The 18,850-nt window shown below is 37.5% G+C and overlaps 1 protein-coding gene across 5 annotated transcripts in view; it reads left to right on the top strand.

Annotated features, from left to right (window-relative positions):
* Positions 1-18,848, top strand: part of MBTD1 (mbt domain containing 1) — a 29,323-nt gene extending 10,475 nt beyond the window's left edge. For 3 of the 5 annotated variants that reach the window (XM_082067041.1, XM_082067040.1, XM_082067042.1), the window contains exons 7-17: positions 5,383-5,500; positions 6,075-6,209; positions 6,689-6,777; positions 7,975-8,209; positions 8,513-8,568; positions 8,834-8,938; positions 9,782-9,929; positions 12,481-12,563; positions 12,880-13,114; positions 13,770-13,847; positions 14,736-18,848. In XM_082067041.1, the coding sequence (XP_081923167.1) occupies positions 5,383-5,500; positions 6,075-6,209; positions 6,689-6,777; positions 7,975-8,209; positions 8,513-8,568; positions 8,834-8,938; positions 9,782-9,929; positions 12,481-12,563; positions 12,880-13,114; positions 13,770-13,847; positions 14,736-14,854 (1,401 nt within the window). In that variant the 3' untranslated portion in view covers positions 14,855-18,848. Of the gene's footprint in view, positions 1-5,382; positions 5,501-6,074; positions 6,210-6,688; positions 6,778-7,974; positions 8,210-8,512; positions 8,569-8,833; positions 8,939-9,579; positions 9,617-9,781; positions 9,930-12,480; positions 12,564-12,879; positions 13,115-13,769; positions 13,848-14,735 lie in introns of all 5 variants that reach the window. The other 2 variants (XM_082067044.1, XM_082067043.1) reach the window with 2 other exon arrangements.
* Positions 18,849-18,850: the final 2 nt, after the last annotated feature.

Raw genomic sequence — 18,850 nt, 5'->3', positions numbered from 1 at the left:
TTAATATGACTTGTTTTTAGACATATATGTTTGTTTTCATCTGTCCTTTAAAACCATCCTAAACACTACCAGTTGCTGTCATCATACGTGCCCTCATAAGCAAACTAAAAAGTAAAAGGAGGACTCTTAAACATGTCTGAAGTATTTTTTCTCAAATTAAAGGCACAAAATCTATCAAATGTGCTGCAAAGGACCAAGCCAACCAGGTCATGCAGCATTAGAAAAAGTTTCAAAAGGCTTCTTAGATTGAGTCAGGCTTGCTCTGTTATGTCAAACTGATCTTTTGGTTACATATTTGGATCTGGGATGTTTTTTCTTAGTTTTTAGTCAGGTTCTCTATCCGTCATGCTGCCAGGTGGTGTTGAAATGGAGGAAAATGATGGCTTTTTATAAATCTGAAATTAAAGAGGTTGGTTTTCTTTGTATTAGAGTTACAAAAATTCCAGACAAAGTCCTCAGTCATTACAGAATGTAATTAGGAGATGAGGAAGATATTTAGCAGCATCTGTCTTTAATGTATGTGTTAAATTCCAATTACCTGATCTTGTTTAAAGTATTATGAGTAATTTCTTAAGTAAAAACTTTCTGACAGGAAGTGTTTTCTCAGCATTTTTTTTTCATTTGGCAATTCGAAGTGTTCCATCTTATGAAAGTTCTATTTTGCTCAAAATGATCTGATGAAAATTGCTGTCAAAACATTTTGTTTTATGGAAGTTGTCCATAAGGGAGAAGAGAGACGTATTTTTCTGTCCGCTTCAGGAGTTCATGCTGAGCCCTGTTGATTCATAAATCCGTCGGAGCTGAGGGCTCTGGGCAGTTGGCACTTTGTGAATAGCCCCCTTTATGCTCGGGGGCTGCCCAGAACCCAGCCTTCCATCACATAGTTTGGTGAACTTGTATCAAATTCCACGTGCTTAAGCGAGCACGTTTGCAGTTTCCTTTCACGCTTATGTCCATGCTGTAGTAAGTAATGTTGTAAGTCCATATCAAAAGGTTCTGTTTGATAATGTGGGCTGTGCTGTTACAACAAGAAATGCTTCATGATGTACAGCATCTTGAATTAGGGTACAGCTGCAATAGTTTGGTCACCTGTAAATTATGCTACAACATTCTCTGAAAGGAGTTATGTCTCCCTTTCTTGCTGCTTCATTCATTAAGTGAACAGATACAGTACTGCGTTCATATTTTACCTTGAATATGTTCACAAGCTACATGGCAACAGTGCTGCTATGCCTGATTTTAAGGGCAACTCCTGCAATCTGCTTTGGAGCTTTCTACTGGTTTGGGGGACATTAGTATTATAAGGACACGATTTGCATTTGGTTTGACTGTAATTATTTCTTTGAAAATTGTATTATTTAAACCAGTCAGAATCTGAAATCTGAAAATGCATTAGTACTTTCTTGTTAGATCCTTATCGCTCTCTCCCACTCTCCTTTGATAATTACAAGAAACTCTTTTTGTCTGTCTGGAGAGATTATTGCTATTTTTTTCTGTGTACTATATTGCTTTGATTCATAAAACTTTGCATTACTTAATGTTTGTTTACCATCCATATTATGGATTCCATACATGTTATGTGTGTCTGTGAGACTGAATATATAAAGCTGCTTCTATTCAAAACACAAGTTTTGAATTGACAGTGAAATCGTGATACATCTACCCTTAAATTTGTTTCTAGATGTCTATCTGGTTATACTGGGTGTATGTAGATGGATGTTTGATAGGGAGCATTGGGATCAATATTAAGTAAATTCAAGGGAATTATAAGTTGTGGGATTTGGCTTAGTGATTAACTTTTTTAATAACCTGGCATAATTGAGTATTTCAGGTCTAATGTAATTTTCCCAGATCAGGATTGGTTGTTTGGTTTGTTTTCTTTTGTCTGGGGAGTTATTTCCTCTTCAATTTAAAAGAGTAACATTTTAGAATTAAAACATTTACATCTTGAAGTTCTCTCTTACATCTTTCTGTGTATGAGAAGGATTAATTTCAAAGTCTTTTGATGCCCTTAATGTGGCTTTTGTACTTCCCTGTTACTTTCAATCCAGACTTCAGTGTTGAGTAACACTGATGATAGTCACTAGCAATAGAGGAACTATGTCTGTTTTCAGCTCAGAAGATGAGATAGAGAAGCTGCTTTGCTTTTTGTCATGGAGGAATTCTGTGGCAAAGCTAGTATTACCATTTGTGCCCCTCGCAGCTTTTTCTTTTTGTTGAATTGCAGTAATCAGACACACAGCAGTAGCTGATGCAGGGAGGAAAACTCTTAATTTAATGTTTTTAATATTGTGTTATAGCTTAATGGCATGTAATATGCTCATTGCTAACCTGCATTCCAATTTCATTTTCTTCTAGATGGTTTTCAATTTTTTCTGTATTTGCTTTTAGTAGCTCAAACCATTCCTAGAAGTGAAAGCAAATACGGTACTTTGAGTCATTTGTCAGTGCTACTCAACGTGCAACTTAATGCACAATTAATAGTAATTATTCTTTTCCACTCTGGTGCTAGTGAGATGCACGTTTTCTGAAGTTAAAAGCTTTTCAGTCTTTCTTCCAGTTTAATTTTATTCTGAGCAGAAATATTCTCCTGTTTTCTTCTGTTATTTAAATAAATAATTTGCTCTAAGGGAGCATTTCCAGGATTTTACACCAGGTGGCAGTGCTTTGTTTCAAACTTGTCATTTCGAGCCCCTTTGCACATTGTCCTCTCTGGCATCACCTTCTGTGGGGGTACCGTTCACACGCAAGGTCTCAGCACAGCATCCTTACACTTTGGGAATCGGTAGCATGACTCTGCCATGATTTCAGACTTGAAACTTGAACCAGGCTTTTAATGGTAATGTCAGTGCCATCCAAACCTTTAGAAGCCAGTTATTTAACCCACGAAATCTTCGTTCAGCGAGTCGTGGGGATGCTGAGCCTTGAGGTGCTCGTCTCAAATGGGACCTTCCTGATGGCACCTTCCCTTGCAGAGGAGGCAGCTGCTGCTCCCAGAGAAACCCTCCCAGGTCATCTCCTGGAGCAGGAAGCGATGAACCAGATCTTGTTTGGGAGTGACACGAAGTGGATCTCTTCGTCAAGAGTCTGAAAGGTAAATTTGTTCTTACCTGTAAATTATGGTTCTGCTAGTTCGCACTATGCCAATCCAGACGTCAGAGTTACCCTTCCAGCCAGCAGATTAATAAGATTTGACTCTTACATAGTGCTTTGTGTTTGACAAAGCGCTGTGCAAATGTTGATTGATTAATCGGATGAAGACAGAGGAGACATGAAGGAAGATGGCTGTTATAGCCCTGGTTTATCCAGTCTTCCTTGCTTAAGAATGTTCATAATGAGTGGAGAGGAAAAACCAAAACAAAACAAAAAGCTGGTGCAGTATAGCAGGTATACTGTAAACCATCACTTCAGGACAGTCATGTTATCAGGCATTTCAATAGTCATGCTACACAGGATGGCTTCCTTCTTCTAAAGGGTGAGCCATATGGATTGGTGTAGGAGAACTAGCAGAACCAATATTTTCACAGACAAGGACAAATTTAACTTTCTGCTATTTTCCTCTATACCAATCCACGCTCTAGAAATAAGTGTGACATTTCCATTACCAGTCCATGTGAAATGAAGTGTTTCAATATACTTTTCTGTCTGAATCAACTGAATAGATGAGCAGGCAGTAAAATATATTTCAATTAAGTGCAGCTGGATTATGAAATTATTCAGCACAGCTATTTTTTTATTGGTTGGCCTCATCTATATCTCTATACAAGGCAACAAGATTTACTAAAATAAGCACTTTGAGAAGTTTATTTCCCCAGTTCAATTCAAAAAGCTACACATAGCAATTTAGAGATGAGAGCGAATATGTAATAAGACTTGATTAAGAAGCTGTATCTGCATATTTTGTGTGTGAAAATAAGCTGTCATCTTTCAAGTTGCTTTTTTCTCTCTGTCTGTGAGATGGCAGAAAAGAGCTCTGCAGTCTAGGCTGGTGTAGATGAGACATAGCAGAACATGAAGAGACCAGGCTTCAAGAATAAGAAACTGGCATACTTGCAGTAACTTATTTTTCCTTCAATAGTTAAAACTAGTTTTAAGTTTTGCATGCCCAGACTCAAATATTTCTATTAGTGAGGGGTGTCCCTCATTAAGATACATTTTTGCATTTAGTGCTGCCGTCTGGCGATTGCTGATTGGCAGCAGAATCCCAGTATCATTATTTCCAGTCACTCAGCATGAACCCAACTTGCTTCGCTGGCAGCTCTGAGCCAAAATTCTGCGAAGCTGGAGGCTGTTGCCCCTGAGCTGTCAGGTTCCCCGTGCTTGCAAAGAGCTTTGTCAATGAGACACAGCCTTAGAACACAAACCACCCGCTGTGCTGCTGACCAGAGGACTCTTCGATTGCTCCTGTGATACCTGGATGTTCTCTGAACTGCTTAGAATTTATTTTTCTCAGAAAACATTAAAATCGATATGACCGTTGTTCTAAAATACCTCAAATCCAAATTTTCTTGGTGGTCTCTAGTTTAATGTAGACTCAGTCATTTTTTTGCTTTGTTGCTAATGTAATTTCAGTTGTCTAAGGTTTGAGATTCTTTGGCACTGTGCATTTCTGGTATCTCAACAATACCATCTCTGCCTGTCTTTTCATGGTGCTCTGTTCAACACAATGTTCTTCTTGAGACAGCGAACTGAGTGTAACTTGTTTCCTCAAATCCTTAATAGTTCATCAAGCTTGTATTTCATATTGCTACTAACACATTAGTCTAAGCCGTCAGAACTGCGTGTGGGGAACCTGGCTGTGCGTTTCCTTTGGCATTTGTTACAAAGGTGTCACTCTGCTGTCTATTCTTTTTGCGGGTCATATGAAAGCCTGTTCCTCTGAGAGGATGTGAACTGGTGGATGATGAACCCCCCCGCCATAATAAATTGTCAGAATAGATTCAAGAAGTAACTATTAGGCATTTTTTCAGGAATGTTTCTGATCTACAGAATGTAAAGATTTTTTCAAGTAGAATTGCAGAGCAGTTACAGCACTCTCAACGAAAATCGGTAGCTTGCACCTAGTTGAAACATAGTAGAATAAAGCTGACCTGTGAGTATTTGCAATTTGTGCTTGTGCTTTACAGATTTTTAAACTTAGAATCCTGTAGTTTTTGCAGGAAATACACAGTAACAACTGTGTACAATTACAGCACTACACATGAGCTTCAAATCAAAACCAAACTAGGTTTTCACAGACTGTTTTCGAAGCATATGCTTGTGTCTTATCATGGGTATTAATTGTTTTGTCTTAAAGTTGCTTGTAAAACACTAATATAACAAAAAAAGACGGTATTTTCCTATGGTGGGCTGGTGACTTTTTCCCCCTACCTTGAATGACAGGCACCTATGGGGACATGCTGGGGTGACATCTCAGAAGGAGTGCGAGTGGAGGTTCCAAACACTGACTGCAGCCTACCTACCAAAGTCTTCTGGATAGCTGGAATTGTAAAATTAGCAGGTGACTATATTTTAGTTGAAGTTCTTAAAATAATCAAAATAACGATGTGAAGGGAGCTATAGTAACAATTTAGTCAGTGGCCACCTGGTTGGTAGAACACTGGCACTGGCTCTATATGTGTTAGCACTGTCGCTATGTTCCACTGGTTTGAAGAGGCTTCAGGGAAGCTTGAGGATGCCTGTTTTTTTTCTTAAAATTGCCTAAGAGTACCTAAGAACAGGGCAAAGTGAGGAGATAGGAAATGGTCTAATAGCTAGTAAGCAAGCCTCGTTATACAAGTCACTTGGTTAAAAGTTAAATATTCAAGGTCACATAGCTAAGATATGAAAAGGCAGATACTCTGGGTAATTAGTTTTGTCCTCCTACATAAAACGTCTAAAGGTTTATAGTTCAAGAATTTGAATTTTAATTAAATTTGACTTACTTGATAGCGCATGCACATTTTTATCAAAGTAATCAATTCTGTGCATTAACAATGTGCAGAAATATGCTGTAAGAATAATGTTCTATAAAAAGTTCTAGTCTAGATAATTGTTTAATTTTTGTTTTTTTAAACGGGGCTGCTTTCTTTCAGGCTACAATGCTCTGCTAAGATACGAAGGCTTTGAAAATGACTCAAGTCTTGACTTCTGGTGCAATGTTTGTGGATCTGACATCCACCCAGTTGGTTGGTGTGCAACCAGTGGGAAGCCTTTAGTCCCTCCTCGAAGTACGTAAATAGTGACCTTACTGATTTATATAAATGTCTGTCTTTATTAAACTAAATTGGCTCATGGTTCGGATATCAAAGTATATTTTTACCATATCAACTCTTTCAATAATCATGAAATAAAGCGTTTTAACTTTTGGGAAAATAAGGACTTGACTGATGCTGAAAGTGTTTCTTGGAGTAGCCCATCTCATGCAACTTAAAGTTTTTAAGATGGAAGTGGAAGCGGTTACCTAATCAGTGGTGTGAACGTGCACTGATTTTATTTATATTTTGGTATTGGATTCTTTGCCCTGACATACCCATAAACTGACTCTTGGGTAGCATTCATTTTCTAAATAAGTTTTTGTCATTATTGTAATCCAGGCTTTTTAACAGTCATCTGGGATTTCTTCTTTACATATTCCAGACTCTAATATTGTCTCTAACGGACACAATTAAAAATCAGTGGCTTATTTTTTCCCCTTCATTTGCAACAGCCATCCAACACAAATACACAAACTGGAAAGCTTTTCTAGTGAAACGACTTACTGGTGCCAAAACACTTCCTCCTGACTTTTCTCAGAAGGTAAGGCTGATGCAATATCAATGATATACTATAAACAAAATTGCAGCACAATGTGAAGAACTGAAGTATTTTACAACGGCACAATAGCTCCTTTTGTAGTGAAGATGATACAGTAGTTTCTCCCCCTAAATACAGTTTTCCTTGGAATCTCTCTTCTCCATTTATGTCCGTGCTTGTCAGTACGTATTTGGAAAACCGTTTCCTCTAGCGGAGAGTTTCTTTAAAAACTAGCTAGTCTATTTTAATTTTAAAATGCCCTAATTAAAAAAAAACTTTCTAAGAAGCTACCCTGTGATATGTAAGAAAAACTAAAACTGTTTTTTGTAATTCAGGAATGGTTTTTATCATGTACTATTTCAAGAAACTGAACAAAATTTGTTAATATAGCACATATCTAGATGCAATAAAGTATGTACTTTGAATGTTAATATTTTTCATCTGCTCTGGGCTAGATTTTTTTGCTGTCTTTAAGTCACGTCTTTAAGTGTGGCAGCTGCCTCTATAGTGTGCTGTAAGTTTACTTATATTGTGAGATGGTACACAGCTTTTAGCAGGAATATGAGACTATTGTATTGTTGTCTTACACTGCATCCAACGTTAAAAAACAAACACACAAACAAACCCCACCTTTCTGCAGTTGTTCATTGCTATTTAAAAACTGGTGCAGTTGGCAGCCAAATTAAATTGGCGAGGTCTCAACACTTTGGGGGAGTTCATAATGGAAATGACAAGTGACAGATAATGATTTTTTTTTTTTAAATAGAATGTGTTGTCACAGGCAGATTAATGTCTATTTCCATTCTTTCTTTTTGGTATATTGTGAAGGAACGTGTTTATGAGGGGCCAGCTGGGCGTTATTTTTTGTAAAATTGTTTCTCAAGGTAATTATCCATTGTTAACAATGGCACAAATTTTCATCAAGTCAATGGAAAATTCCTTTAACCTATGAGAATTGTATTGTACTTCATACAATTAAAGTATTGTAGGTTCTGTTCTACTTAGTTTTCTGAAACATTTCATTTTTCTCTTTGTACAATGAAATATAAGAGAAATAATTTGTGTCTTTTTCGCAGGTTGATTAACAAGTACTTGAATTAAATGAAAAGTGCTTTGATACTGTGGTTTAATAGCAGAAGACAGATGACAAAGGAAAAAGAGTATATTGTTACAGATTATTTTTTCCCCTGTTACTTTAAGGTGTCAGAGAGCATGCAGTACCCGTTCAAAACTTCCATGCGAGTAGAAGTCGTTGACAAAACGCACCTTTGTCGAACAAGGGTAGCGGTTGTGGAAAGTGTCATTGGGGGACGGTTACGGTTGGTGTATGAAGAGAGTGAAGACAAAACTGATGACTTCTGGTGCCATATGTACAGTCCGCTCATTCATCATATCGGTTGGTCTCGCAGTATAGGACACAGATTTAAAAGATCTGGTAAGATTTTTGTGGTTTGGGGTTGTCTTTGTGGGCAGTATTAGCTTAGAGAAGTCTGACTTAAGCAGTACTGTCACTTAACACAATCATTTATGATTTATTAATTGTATAATAGAGGTATTTTGGGTAGAAGTCAATAAGGGAATTAGATGGATTATGTCCTCCAGATTTTCATGGCAGCCTTATAAACCGTGGGCCTCGCACACCAATGATTGCATTGTACTAGTTAACGTCCTCAGAAAAACGTACTGTCCGGTCCGTTAACAAAGCCTTTGAGTAATTCTGCACTTCTGTTCCTTGTAGATATTACAAAGAAACAGGATGGACATTTTGATGCACCCCCACACTTATTTATGAAGGTGAGTTCACCAGCCAGAGCAGTTTTCTCAGAGCTGGTTGAGGACCTTTAGTTTCTGACGTGTATAAAACAGACCTGAAACTCTATAACTCTTGGAAATAGGCCCAGCACAAACATTACTTTTTTATTAAAACACTTACTAATTTGGCCTCCTTGACATGAACAGAGATGATACAACAGGTATTTCAATCTGTTTCTTTGACAGTGTGGGGTTATATTTTTGTTTCGGTCTTATTAGATTCTGGTGCTGTTATGTGATTCTTTAGGTAAAAGAGGTTGACGCAGCTGGAGAATGGTTTAAAGAAGGAATGAAATTGGAAGCTATAGACCCCTTAAACCTTTCAGCAATATGTGTGGCAACTATTAGAAAGGTAAGAAAACAAATGTGGATTTTGGGAAGGTAGATAAGAATCCTTTTCCCACTCACTTCTATTCAGGTTTCAAACAGCTCAAATACAAAATAAATGCAGTTCATTAACAAAATGAACATGTATGGAATAGGTCCATTAATTGTTTATATACAACTTCTAGGAAGAAGAATATACTCGTAATTTTTTTTTCTACTTTAATCTCTGGAAACTCAGCCATACCTTTAATTAGAATATAGTATGTTTGTGAGATTAATTTGCACAACAGTCTTCTGCTGATTATACCAAATGTTTTGCTACTGTTCAAAAAGAAACCTCATCTTGCATATTTGCAGAAATCTATGAAGACATTTTAAGAATGTGCTTTTTTCGTAGCTTGATTGAAAGGCATCCCATACATGTGAAATCTGTTTCAAAGAGGAAGAAAATGTAAAAAATAGCTTAGCAGAATTGCATAACCTCACCATTGAGGAGTGTGGTTACAATTTCAAGACTTCTTATTAATGATGTGCAGCATATCCTTGCAAGCCAAAGAGTAGAGTGAATGATAAAGCTTTAGCAGTAGAACAAATGTTCACAAGAAAAATGAACTAGAGATCAGAATAAGGAAATGTTCATCTGTAATCTCTTTGTTGTCAAGAAAGGTACATTTGCCAAGAGTCCACACAATCCTGGCGACAGGTACGATTTGGGGTTTTGTGTTTTGTTATAGTTGAATGTCCTTCTAAGTGTTCTTCCGTTACTGTTGAGTTGCTTTTCACTCTTTTGAAACATGGCATGCTTTCTTTCTAGCTATATCACCCAGTTAAAGGTATTTAATGTCCAATTTTGTTTTTCTTTACCAAGGTTTTAGCAGATGGCTATCTTATGATTGGGATTGATGGCTCAGAAGCAGCAGATGGCTCTGATTGGTTTTGTTACCATGCCACTTCCCCTTCTATTTTCCCTGTTGGTTTCTGTGAAATTAACATGATTGAACTAACTCCACCCAGAGGTACATATGGAATTCTGACCACATTGTATTTTGAATATTTTTCTCAGTCATATTGTATGTGCCGTGTGCTTTGTTTCTTAACTCAGTCTACAAAATTCATGTCACTTTTCAGGACTCACTCAAGTCTGAAACAAATACAACAGGACAACTTCTAAGTAATCTAAAAGAGAGATAACAAACTTTTCATTTAGAAAAAGTCAAATTGGACATCTGATTCTCTGGCTAACATAATTTGTTTTTGCTGTCAGAAATTGAGGATAGCCACTAGTTGCATAGGATACCCGTTGAGTGAATGGGAAGTACACTCATCACTAAAAGAATAGTCCAGAATATATCATTGCTTGGGAAGTTCTGGCCACCAAAAGGATTAACGGACATTTTAAAGAATCTTGGGCTAATTCACAATACCAGTTAATTTTTTGAGGAACATGCGCAACCTTGAGCGCTGAGGAAGTGGCCACTGGAGCTGGATGCTGCATAATCCCGTCTGGGAGAGCAATCTGTCCGCTGTCACGTGTGCCTACAGGACACTGTATTGCCATCAGTTTTCCATCTTATTGCCTTGATCTAGCAATTTATAACAGGGATCGTAACCAGCTGTGTAACAGCAGACATCGGATTTATATGGATTTTTTTTTTTCCTCCATTCTCATTCTCGCACGCTTCTACTTGTATTTATTGAATTGTTTTTCTAGGTAATAACTACAAAGACAGTGAAATGCAACATAATTTCATATTTTCATGATTGCACAATAATACATCTGTCATCTTTGAGGATGTGGAAAGTGCAGCTGGACAGATTTACTGTTATTTTTCAGTCAGCTCGTTTACTGACTTTATTGACTAGAAATTAGTGGGAATAATCACCCCTCAAAAATGTGATGCAGAAGCCGCTTGCAATAGGAGAAGTTTTTGTGGGAAGGAAAATCACGCACATCAATCAGTCTAGAAATAAATACGTTAAATGGATTAAACAGAAGAGGAAAAACCCTCCCTTCTGTGTTGAAACCTTTGCCCTTTTCTCGTCAAACACTACACAAGAGCATGTGAATTTTGTTGTTAACACATTTGAGACTTCTGTGCTGCTTGTATCATGGCAACTTTATTCTTTATCTTCATGTATATTTTCCTCTTACTGCAGTTTTCTGTAACAGTCCTGTATCATCCACTGCGGGGGAAATACAAATCACACGTGCAATAATCTGGAAGTCATTTGAAAGAGGACTTAACAAGAGTAAAATATAGAACATAATGCACATTAACATATTAAATAGGATCAAAGTGATCAAAGCTGCTTAGCTCTTATGAAGGGTGTATTTTGCTTTCCAAATTATGGGTTTTAAAATGGACAGTTTCTTAATTCTGACTATAAGGACCACGTGCTTGTGTCTCCTGTGTGTGGTGTTGAGAAGCTGATTGGAGGACTTGCGTACAAATATATTTATCTAGCCAAAGGAGCTATACATTAAGAAAAAAAGCATTAATATGCAAAATTGATACATTAGTACCCTTATTAATTGTTATCCATCCAGCTACATCTGTTCGTGCAGATACTATGTATCCAAAGTGAGCACTCTTCCAAATACAGATTGCAGCGTGGATGACTTAAGTTGCCGTGAAATCATTGGGCTTTACGCTTACAAGCTCATTCCTTCCAAGCATCTTCATCTCTTGCTGAGATCAGAGGAAGATGAAGATGCTCAGGCACATTCAAGAAGGGGATGCAGTTTGGGCTGTGAACGTTAGTTCTGCAGTGCTGACTGATTTGGGGGGCACGCTGTCCCCACTTCAATAAGATCCAACTGCCTCCCGTAGCACCCCATGCCATGCCCGCTATGCTGCCGTTTTTTCAGAATGCCCAGCACTGCATGCTACCACAAAGAAATCTTTCAAGCTGTTGTTGCTCCAGCTGGAATTTGAGTATTGTTGGTTTAAGCACTTGTAGAAGTCGCCCAAAGTGTGAGATAGTCCTCTGTCTTTTATACTTGTTCAGTCAATGAACGAAAGCTGAACATATTTGAGGGATTATTTTTTTCCCATTATATAATAGCTTTAAGTTTGGGGGGAGAATCTTGTATTTTTTCATATTATTGCTATTTTTAGCCTTACTTAAGAACAAGCATGGACATTTTAAAACTTACCCCTTTGTTCCTAACAATTCGTGTTTGGGTAGTGGAGCCTCTTTCCCCACAGGAAACACACTGGATGTGCTTAATTACATGATCTGTCCTGGGTCATTTTGTGTGGGGCATTGTAGAGATCAAGGATCTACATGGACAGAAAGCTTCAATTACAAATGATTAATCTTAACGTGAAATGACACTTTCTATATTATCCAGAGGTTCATTCATTGTGTTTGTTGCAAATTAGCCATGTCCAGCTGACTCTTGTCCCATAGACCAAAGCTCAGAGAGTGGAAGTTTCTGATGTTAATGTTTTGCTGCTTTGTTGTCTTTTTAGCCATAGCACAGTGCTAACATACCATTTTTGTTGTTGTTCTTACGCATGAAGTTTGCAGTTCGTGTATGAAAATGTTGTTTAAAATTCACAGGTTATGCAAAACTCCCTTTTAAATGGTTTGACTACCTCAGGGAAACGGACTCAATAGCAGCACCTGTAAAGCTCTTCAATAAGGTAATAAACATTATACATGTCTACACTGTAGTTAGGATTATCTTTAAGTTTTTGGCTGCATGGGATAAACCATTTCATTAAATACAGTTTTGAAAAGCTAAGAGAACAGAGGCTTTTAGAAATAAGAACCATATGAATCTATTAAGCTTGAATATTTCTGAAATGTTAAACATGGAGTACATGAAACTTTATAAATGGTACTTGGTATATTCCTACCTTAGGCTGACCAAAATACTTGCTTCAACACTGTGCTTAAACCATCTTAATTACCATGTTTGCTTACTGATGTTGGCCTTGCTTGTGTTCGCTTTTCTAGGAAGTTCCAAACCACGGGTTTCACGTAGGAATGAAACTAGAGGCGGTTGATCTGATGGAACCTCGCCTGGTATGTGTGGCCACAGTAACTCGCATCATCCATCGGCTTTTGAGGATACACTTCGATGGGTGGGAGGATGAGTATGATCAGTGGGTGGATTGCGAGTCCCCAGACCTGTATCCAGTGGGATGGTGTCAGCTCACTGGGTACCAGCTGCAGCCTCCAGCGCCACAATGTGAGTTCCCATTTTATATATAAGGTCACAGTCACTTACTGCTCCCTGTTTGTGGGTGATGGTTTTCCTCACTTCATCCTTTTCAAGTCAGGTCACCAGGCATAACAAAAATAGAACAGATTCTTGCTGATGTTTAGAGGTAGCAGTTCAAATGTATTCCACTTTGAATTTGAAGAACTGAGTGTTTCTGTGGCTACTTACTGTTTTTAATGCCATAAGATGCTTATTATTATTATGGAAAAGCCTGTTACTTACTTACCAGTTATGGATAGTATCGCTGGGAATTTATATTGCTTAAAGATTGCAAATATATATTTATGCTTTCCATACTGAATTTGATGGAACTCGGTGTGTGCGTAGCTGTTCACGTGCACAGGTATTTCTGTGAGAATGCTGTATTTTTAGTGCATCAAGACTCGTCCTGTCAGGTCAAATTATACAATAATAATTGATAACTATTTTGAAGTGTTGTTTAATGGGAAGATAATAGTAGTTACTGTTAGTAGTTGAATGGAAGGCTTTTTCAACAACAAAGGCATTCTGCCTTCGTTCAGTCACTAAGGAGAAATTCTGTAACTGTGTAGCGGTTTTGACACATTCTGAAGTCTTTTTCCAAAATACCAAACTTAAATTTTGGATTCTTAATTTTTTGCAGCGTCAAGAGATAGCCAGTCGAGTTCGTCAAAACAGAAGAAAAAAGCTAAATCGCAACAGTACAAAGGACATAAGAAAAGTGGGTGACCAAATTGTGTTTGAGCTTATCCTGTTGTTTTTAAAGTTTGTAATCTCTCCCTAGATCCCTCTTCTATTTGGAAATACTTGCATGTAAACAGGTGTTATGCTTAAAGGTGCAGTATGCCATAAAAGGAACCTTTTTTTATTGAGCCTAACCTTTTTATAAAAGGGTTCACTGTGTTTTTATGCATTTCAGGATACATTGATATGTATGCATATAAACAAGTAATTGTGACATGGTTATGCATAACTTCTTATGTCTTAGATCCCATTTCTATTTTCTTTTTGCAAAAGAAAGGAGAAGATCGAAACTATCCCAAAAAAGCTGTTTTGCTTGAATGAAACTTATCTTCTGACATCTTAACATTTTAATGATGCATCAAGGAATCTTTATTGATGTCTTTTTTTCTTGTCTCACATAGACTGTTTATAGTAATTAGGCTAAGTAATGTGATTTGTAGATTGTAAATGTCCAACAGTCAATCTTATTTTTACCTACGTAAAGACTAAATGGGAAGTAAACAAAAGAGTAAAACAAGTGTTATTCTGAGCAACAGTCGTTATTCCTATTAACACATTCAGTTACCTTAAACCAGTGTTTTAAAATACAAAATCCTTGAGAGAACCCTGTAGAGAATATATTACTGTAAGCAATTTGTTAAAATATGTTAATATTAGAGCATAACTTAAGGGTCAATTAATGACCAGAAAGCATCTGCTTTCTGTGGGACACCGAGTGTTACGAGCAGAATCACTCAAATGCAGAAGATAAGAAAATGGGAAATCAGGGCTCTGTTCTCAATTTAAATAATATTAAGTAAACTTAAGGAAAAGTTGTATTTGCTTTGAATTTTATGGATCTTTACTGTTCATCTTCTCTTTGTAGTGTCTTCATTGCAGCTGAAGGAGGAGCTGCTGGATGGAGAAGAGTACGGGTTCCTCCAAGGAGCGTCCGACCAGGAGAGCAACGGATCTGCTGGTTACTACATCAAACAGGAACCGTGAGGCAGCTCCGCAGTTTGGAGCAGAGCGATTCTGTGATTCTGTGCTGGCGATGGCGAAAGAGCCTTTTCTCCAACACCGACTGACTTCTGTTCCCACTTGGCTGGTACAGTTCAGGTGACTGTACCCGGGGCACTTTGACTGTAGACGAGTTAGACTCAGTTCAGAATTTTTTGGAAGGGCGGGGAAACTATTTTAGTGAAAAAGATTTTTTCAATTTATTAAAAAAAAAAAAACAAATGGACACTTTTGTGTTGTATTTGAAGCTTTTGAAAGAATTTTGTAATATTTTCAAGTTCAGATTTATTGTGCATTGTTAACAAGAACTGAAATTCTAATTTTTTTGTAAGATTAAAGTTTAATTAGCATGATTGTGGGAAGCGGTTGGAGGAAGATATAGTTGCAAATACAAATGAACTGTCATAACAAATGAACCTTTTTGGTACAAGTTGGGAGACTTTTAGACTCTTGTGAACTGCACTGGTCACGCCTTTTTTTTTTTTTAATTGTGAAAATAAGGCATTTAAGCCCTAATTTAGAGGCATAAATGGTATGTGGAAGATAGTCCTGTAAAGCTCTACTCAGTGAGTAGCCCCAATTGCAACGGAGCCATCACCTGAGGAAGATTTTAACTTTTCAAGATGTTTTTATTTAGTTTAAAAAACTTTTTTTATATATATTTTTTTTCTTTTTTAAAGTTCCTTAGGGTCTGATTCAGTGCCCATTAACATCAGCCGCCTTGTCTGCATTGACTGCAGTGGGCATTGGATTGGGACTGAAAAGCTCTTGTCTGTCCGTGACTCTCTGTGCTCTTGGGAGGCTCCAGCAAACGTTTACAGAGCCCTGCGCCAAACTGGAACTTCAGGAAACTCCCCTCTTTGGAAGAGTCATTTTAGCTACCAACAGTAGCTCAGACCTCCCTTGGTCATGGGAAGGTATTTCTGAGCATTCTTCTATTTTTTGCTGTTCAGAAAGACCTAGGTGTTTCCTTACCATCTTAAATATTCCAGACATTCAAAACTGATGTTCCACGTGGTTTCAGGTGAGCTAAAAGGAGCCATACATGGTGGATTAAAAATAATGGTTCGGTTCTGCACAGCCTGCAATATTATTTTCTTGCTGCAATAGTGTGAAATGGAAGTTGAGACTTGAGAACAGTATATACATCATATACTGTCTAGTGTATAACTCAAACTGGATTTGTTTGTTGTCTGCAATCCTTGTGTCTCACTTCAAGCATCCCATTATTAGCCCCATTTGCTTAACTGTCCAGATTTTTTAAAGACGAAAGTCATGTAAAAGAGTGAAAATGACTACCAGTAAAACACAAAGTATTTTAGCAGGAACTCTTAATAATTTGGATTTTATCTTTCCATATTTTTAAACGTTGTGCTTTTTTGTAAACGATGTAGTTCATGGAGTTGATGAGTAGAAGAGTGAATCAGCCCTGCAGAGCTGTGACTGGAACAATGTGCACCAAGAGCTTTAGCTTTTACCAGTAAGGTTCATTAACTAAACTCTCAGGAATTAACTGCGTATGTTCTGTAAGTGCTGCTGGGTCTTAGCAGGTCCCCTTCAGAGCAGTACAGTGATCATCTGACTCTTGACCATAAATTAGGGCTTAAAAAAAGTTAAACTGATTAATGTCTGTGTTCCTACAGCCTAAGAAATGCTTTAAGGATATAAACCCACAGAGCCCCAGGAGACCATTTTTGTATATTGTTGTTTGAGCTTAAAAAAGAAATGCATAGAAAGTTGAAAACCAGCAATTTGATTATTTTCTAAAATATTGCTCTAACTTTGGGTACATAGCATTGGTGATATGCACAGGTTTACCTCATTCTATGCAAGAGGGGTTAATTATGTAAAGTTTTGTATTTACTACTGGAAGTAACAAATGTCCTGTATAGTGTAGGAATGTCTGGAATTCTTTTCTCCCTTACTGGTAAAATTTCTTAAATAATGACCCCTTCTTAACAACAACTTCTTCTATTGACGGAATCTGGTTATCAGGTTATAAGTATCTGTAACTTCAGGTGGTAAAGACATTTTAGCTCTCTAAAATAGCCATAAAAAGGACTTTGTCAGGCTTGGTAGACTTCAAATACATTCTCTTGGATTCTGACCCACCCATGATGTTTCCTTTGAACAGTATGGATTGGAGAAGTAGCATTAGAGACCATTATAATGACACTTTGAGCCTTGATTATTTTTTTCCTGTGTTTTCCATTTAACTCGCTGTAAAATCCAGCTCTGCAAGCATTGATTTGGTTTGGTAAGTACATCACTATTGGATTTTTTCTTTAATGCAACAACTTGCAGATTGTCCCAGTGAACCAAAACAAGGTGGGCACAGTCGTAATTTCTTCTCTCATCAATAGTTCCTGAATTCATTAGAAAAAACTGTTGTGTTTCATAATGTGAAAACCTGGGCTAGTGATGGGCAAGGTGTGTTGCCAAGCTGTGAAACCTCAGGCTCCTGTGCTTTGCCCAGACTCAGAACTTTGTTTTTCAGTCATACCTGATTTCCGAGTTATAGTCAAGAGGCAAAATTAGCACTTAAGTTGAACACGCTTGCTGTGTTGGAGAAATGTAAGAATCAGATTTAAAGTCTGTCAGTCTTTATAATGTTCTTAAAAAAACAGGTATTTTATTCCTTAAACACTAAAGTCTGTGAGTCAACTTGCATTCTCAGACACACACGTGACTTGTGTGAAATTTCTGTTGTGTTTCTGAATTCAAACTATACCTAAATTGTATAATTGTCAAGCGCAGTGAAATCCGTCCTAAGCAAACCACGTGCTTAGGGGAGGCTTAAGGAAAACCTGAGCAAAATTCTACCAGGTGTATTTGGAGGGGTCTCTTTGCAGAGTGGGCACCTCCGGGCCGGGGTGTCTGCGTGGGCTTCGCTGTGTTTGTGAAGCGCTGGTTGGCGACGCGGCTGGAGGCACCGGCACCGCACATTCCTGAGCCGCGTTCCTTGGCTAAACGAGCAGCAAATGTTGGACACCTGGAATCTTCAGTGGGGTCAAACTCACTCCAGGTTTTGGCAAAACAGGTTTTTATAACCGTAAGGTGGCGCAGGTTGCGTACCTGACTCTGCGGCTTCTTTTACTGCTCCAAACCTCTCTGCCGATCTTTGATTTTTATGTTATTTTAAATACAACTCGTTAACCTTTCCCTTGCTGCGTCTGAGGAAAGCAAAGCAGTTACCGATTCCTTGTTCTACGGATACTAACACGGGTTTCAGTGTTTGTTTGTTGGTTTTTTTAATTGTTGTTTTATGTGATGTGAATACCCTCTCCCGTCAATATTTGTACGATGGTGCTAATATATTTGGTAACAATCCTTTATTGGGAAGGGATTTGAAAAAACTGTGACTTCAACTGAATTTTTCTTCCTTTTAATTTTCATATTTAAAACAAAAAGCCACAGCCATTTTTACAAAAAAAAAAGGCATCTGCTTTGGCCCCTGGGAAAATGTTGGGGCGGGAATCAAGATTAAAACAAATGGGGTTTTTACATCATTTCTGTATGTATTTGATATATAGATCAATATCTGTACAAATTTAATCTTTTATTTTCTTGGTAATTTGTGTGGTCAATGAGAGAGTTATTTAAAGCTTTCTCATGCAATGTACATAACTACGTGAAAAGAAAACCGCTTTTGGAGAAATTAATGTTACTTTCATTTTTACGAGACTGCAGATTTTCAGCATGGATGTGAAAAGCATTAAAATTATAACTTTGTGTACAAGATGAAAATAATTCACTAAATTTGCCTTTTTTTACACAAAATAAAAATGATAAAAAGTCTTTGTTGTGAATAGTGATTTTGTTCTAAAAGCTTTCCTGGGCGCATACATTAATGCATTCCAGTTTTAATCTGCACTGTCTTAGAAGAGAAATAAAGACCCACCATTTGTAAAGAAAATGAATGTTTTAAGGAACTGGATGTGTTGGTCTGAGCACAAGGTGAGGTTTTTAATGTGAGAAGGT

This window comes from Streptopelia decaocto (assembly GCF_964273445.1).
Source record: "Streptopelia decaocto genome assembly, chromosome: 16".
Lineage (NCBI taxonomy): Eukaryota > Metazoa > Chordata > Aves > Columbiformes > Columbidae > Streptopelia > Streptopelia decaocto.
Note: the sequence above shows the minus strand (reverse complement) of the source record. Positions and strands in the feature narration are given on the sequence as shown.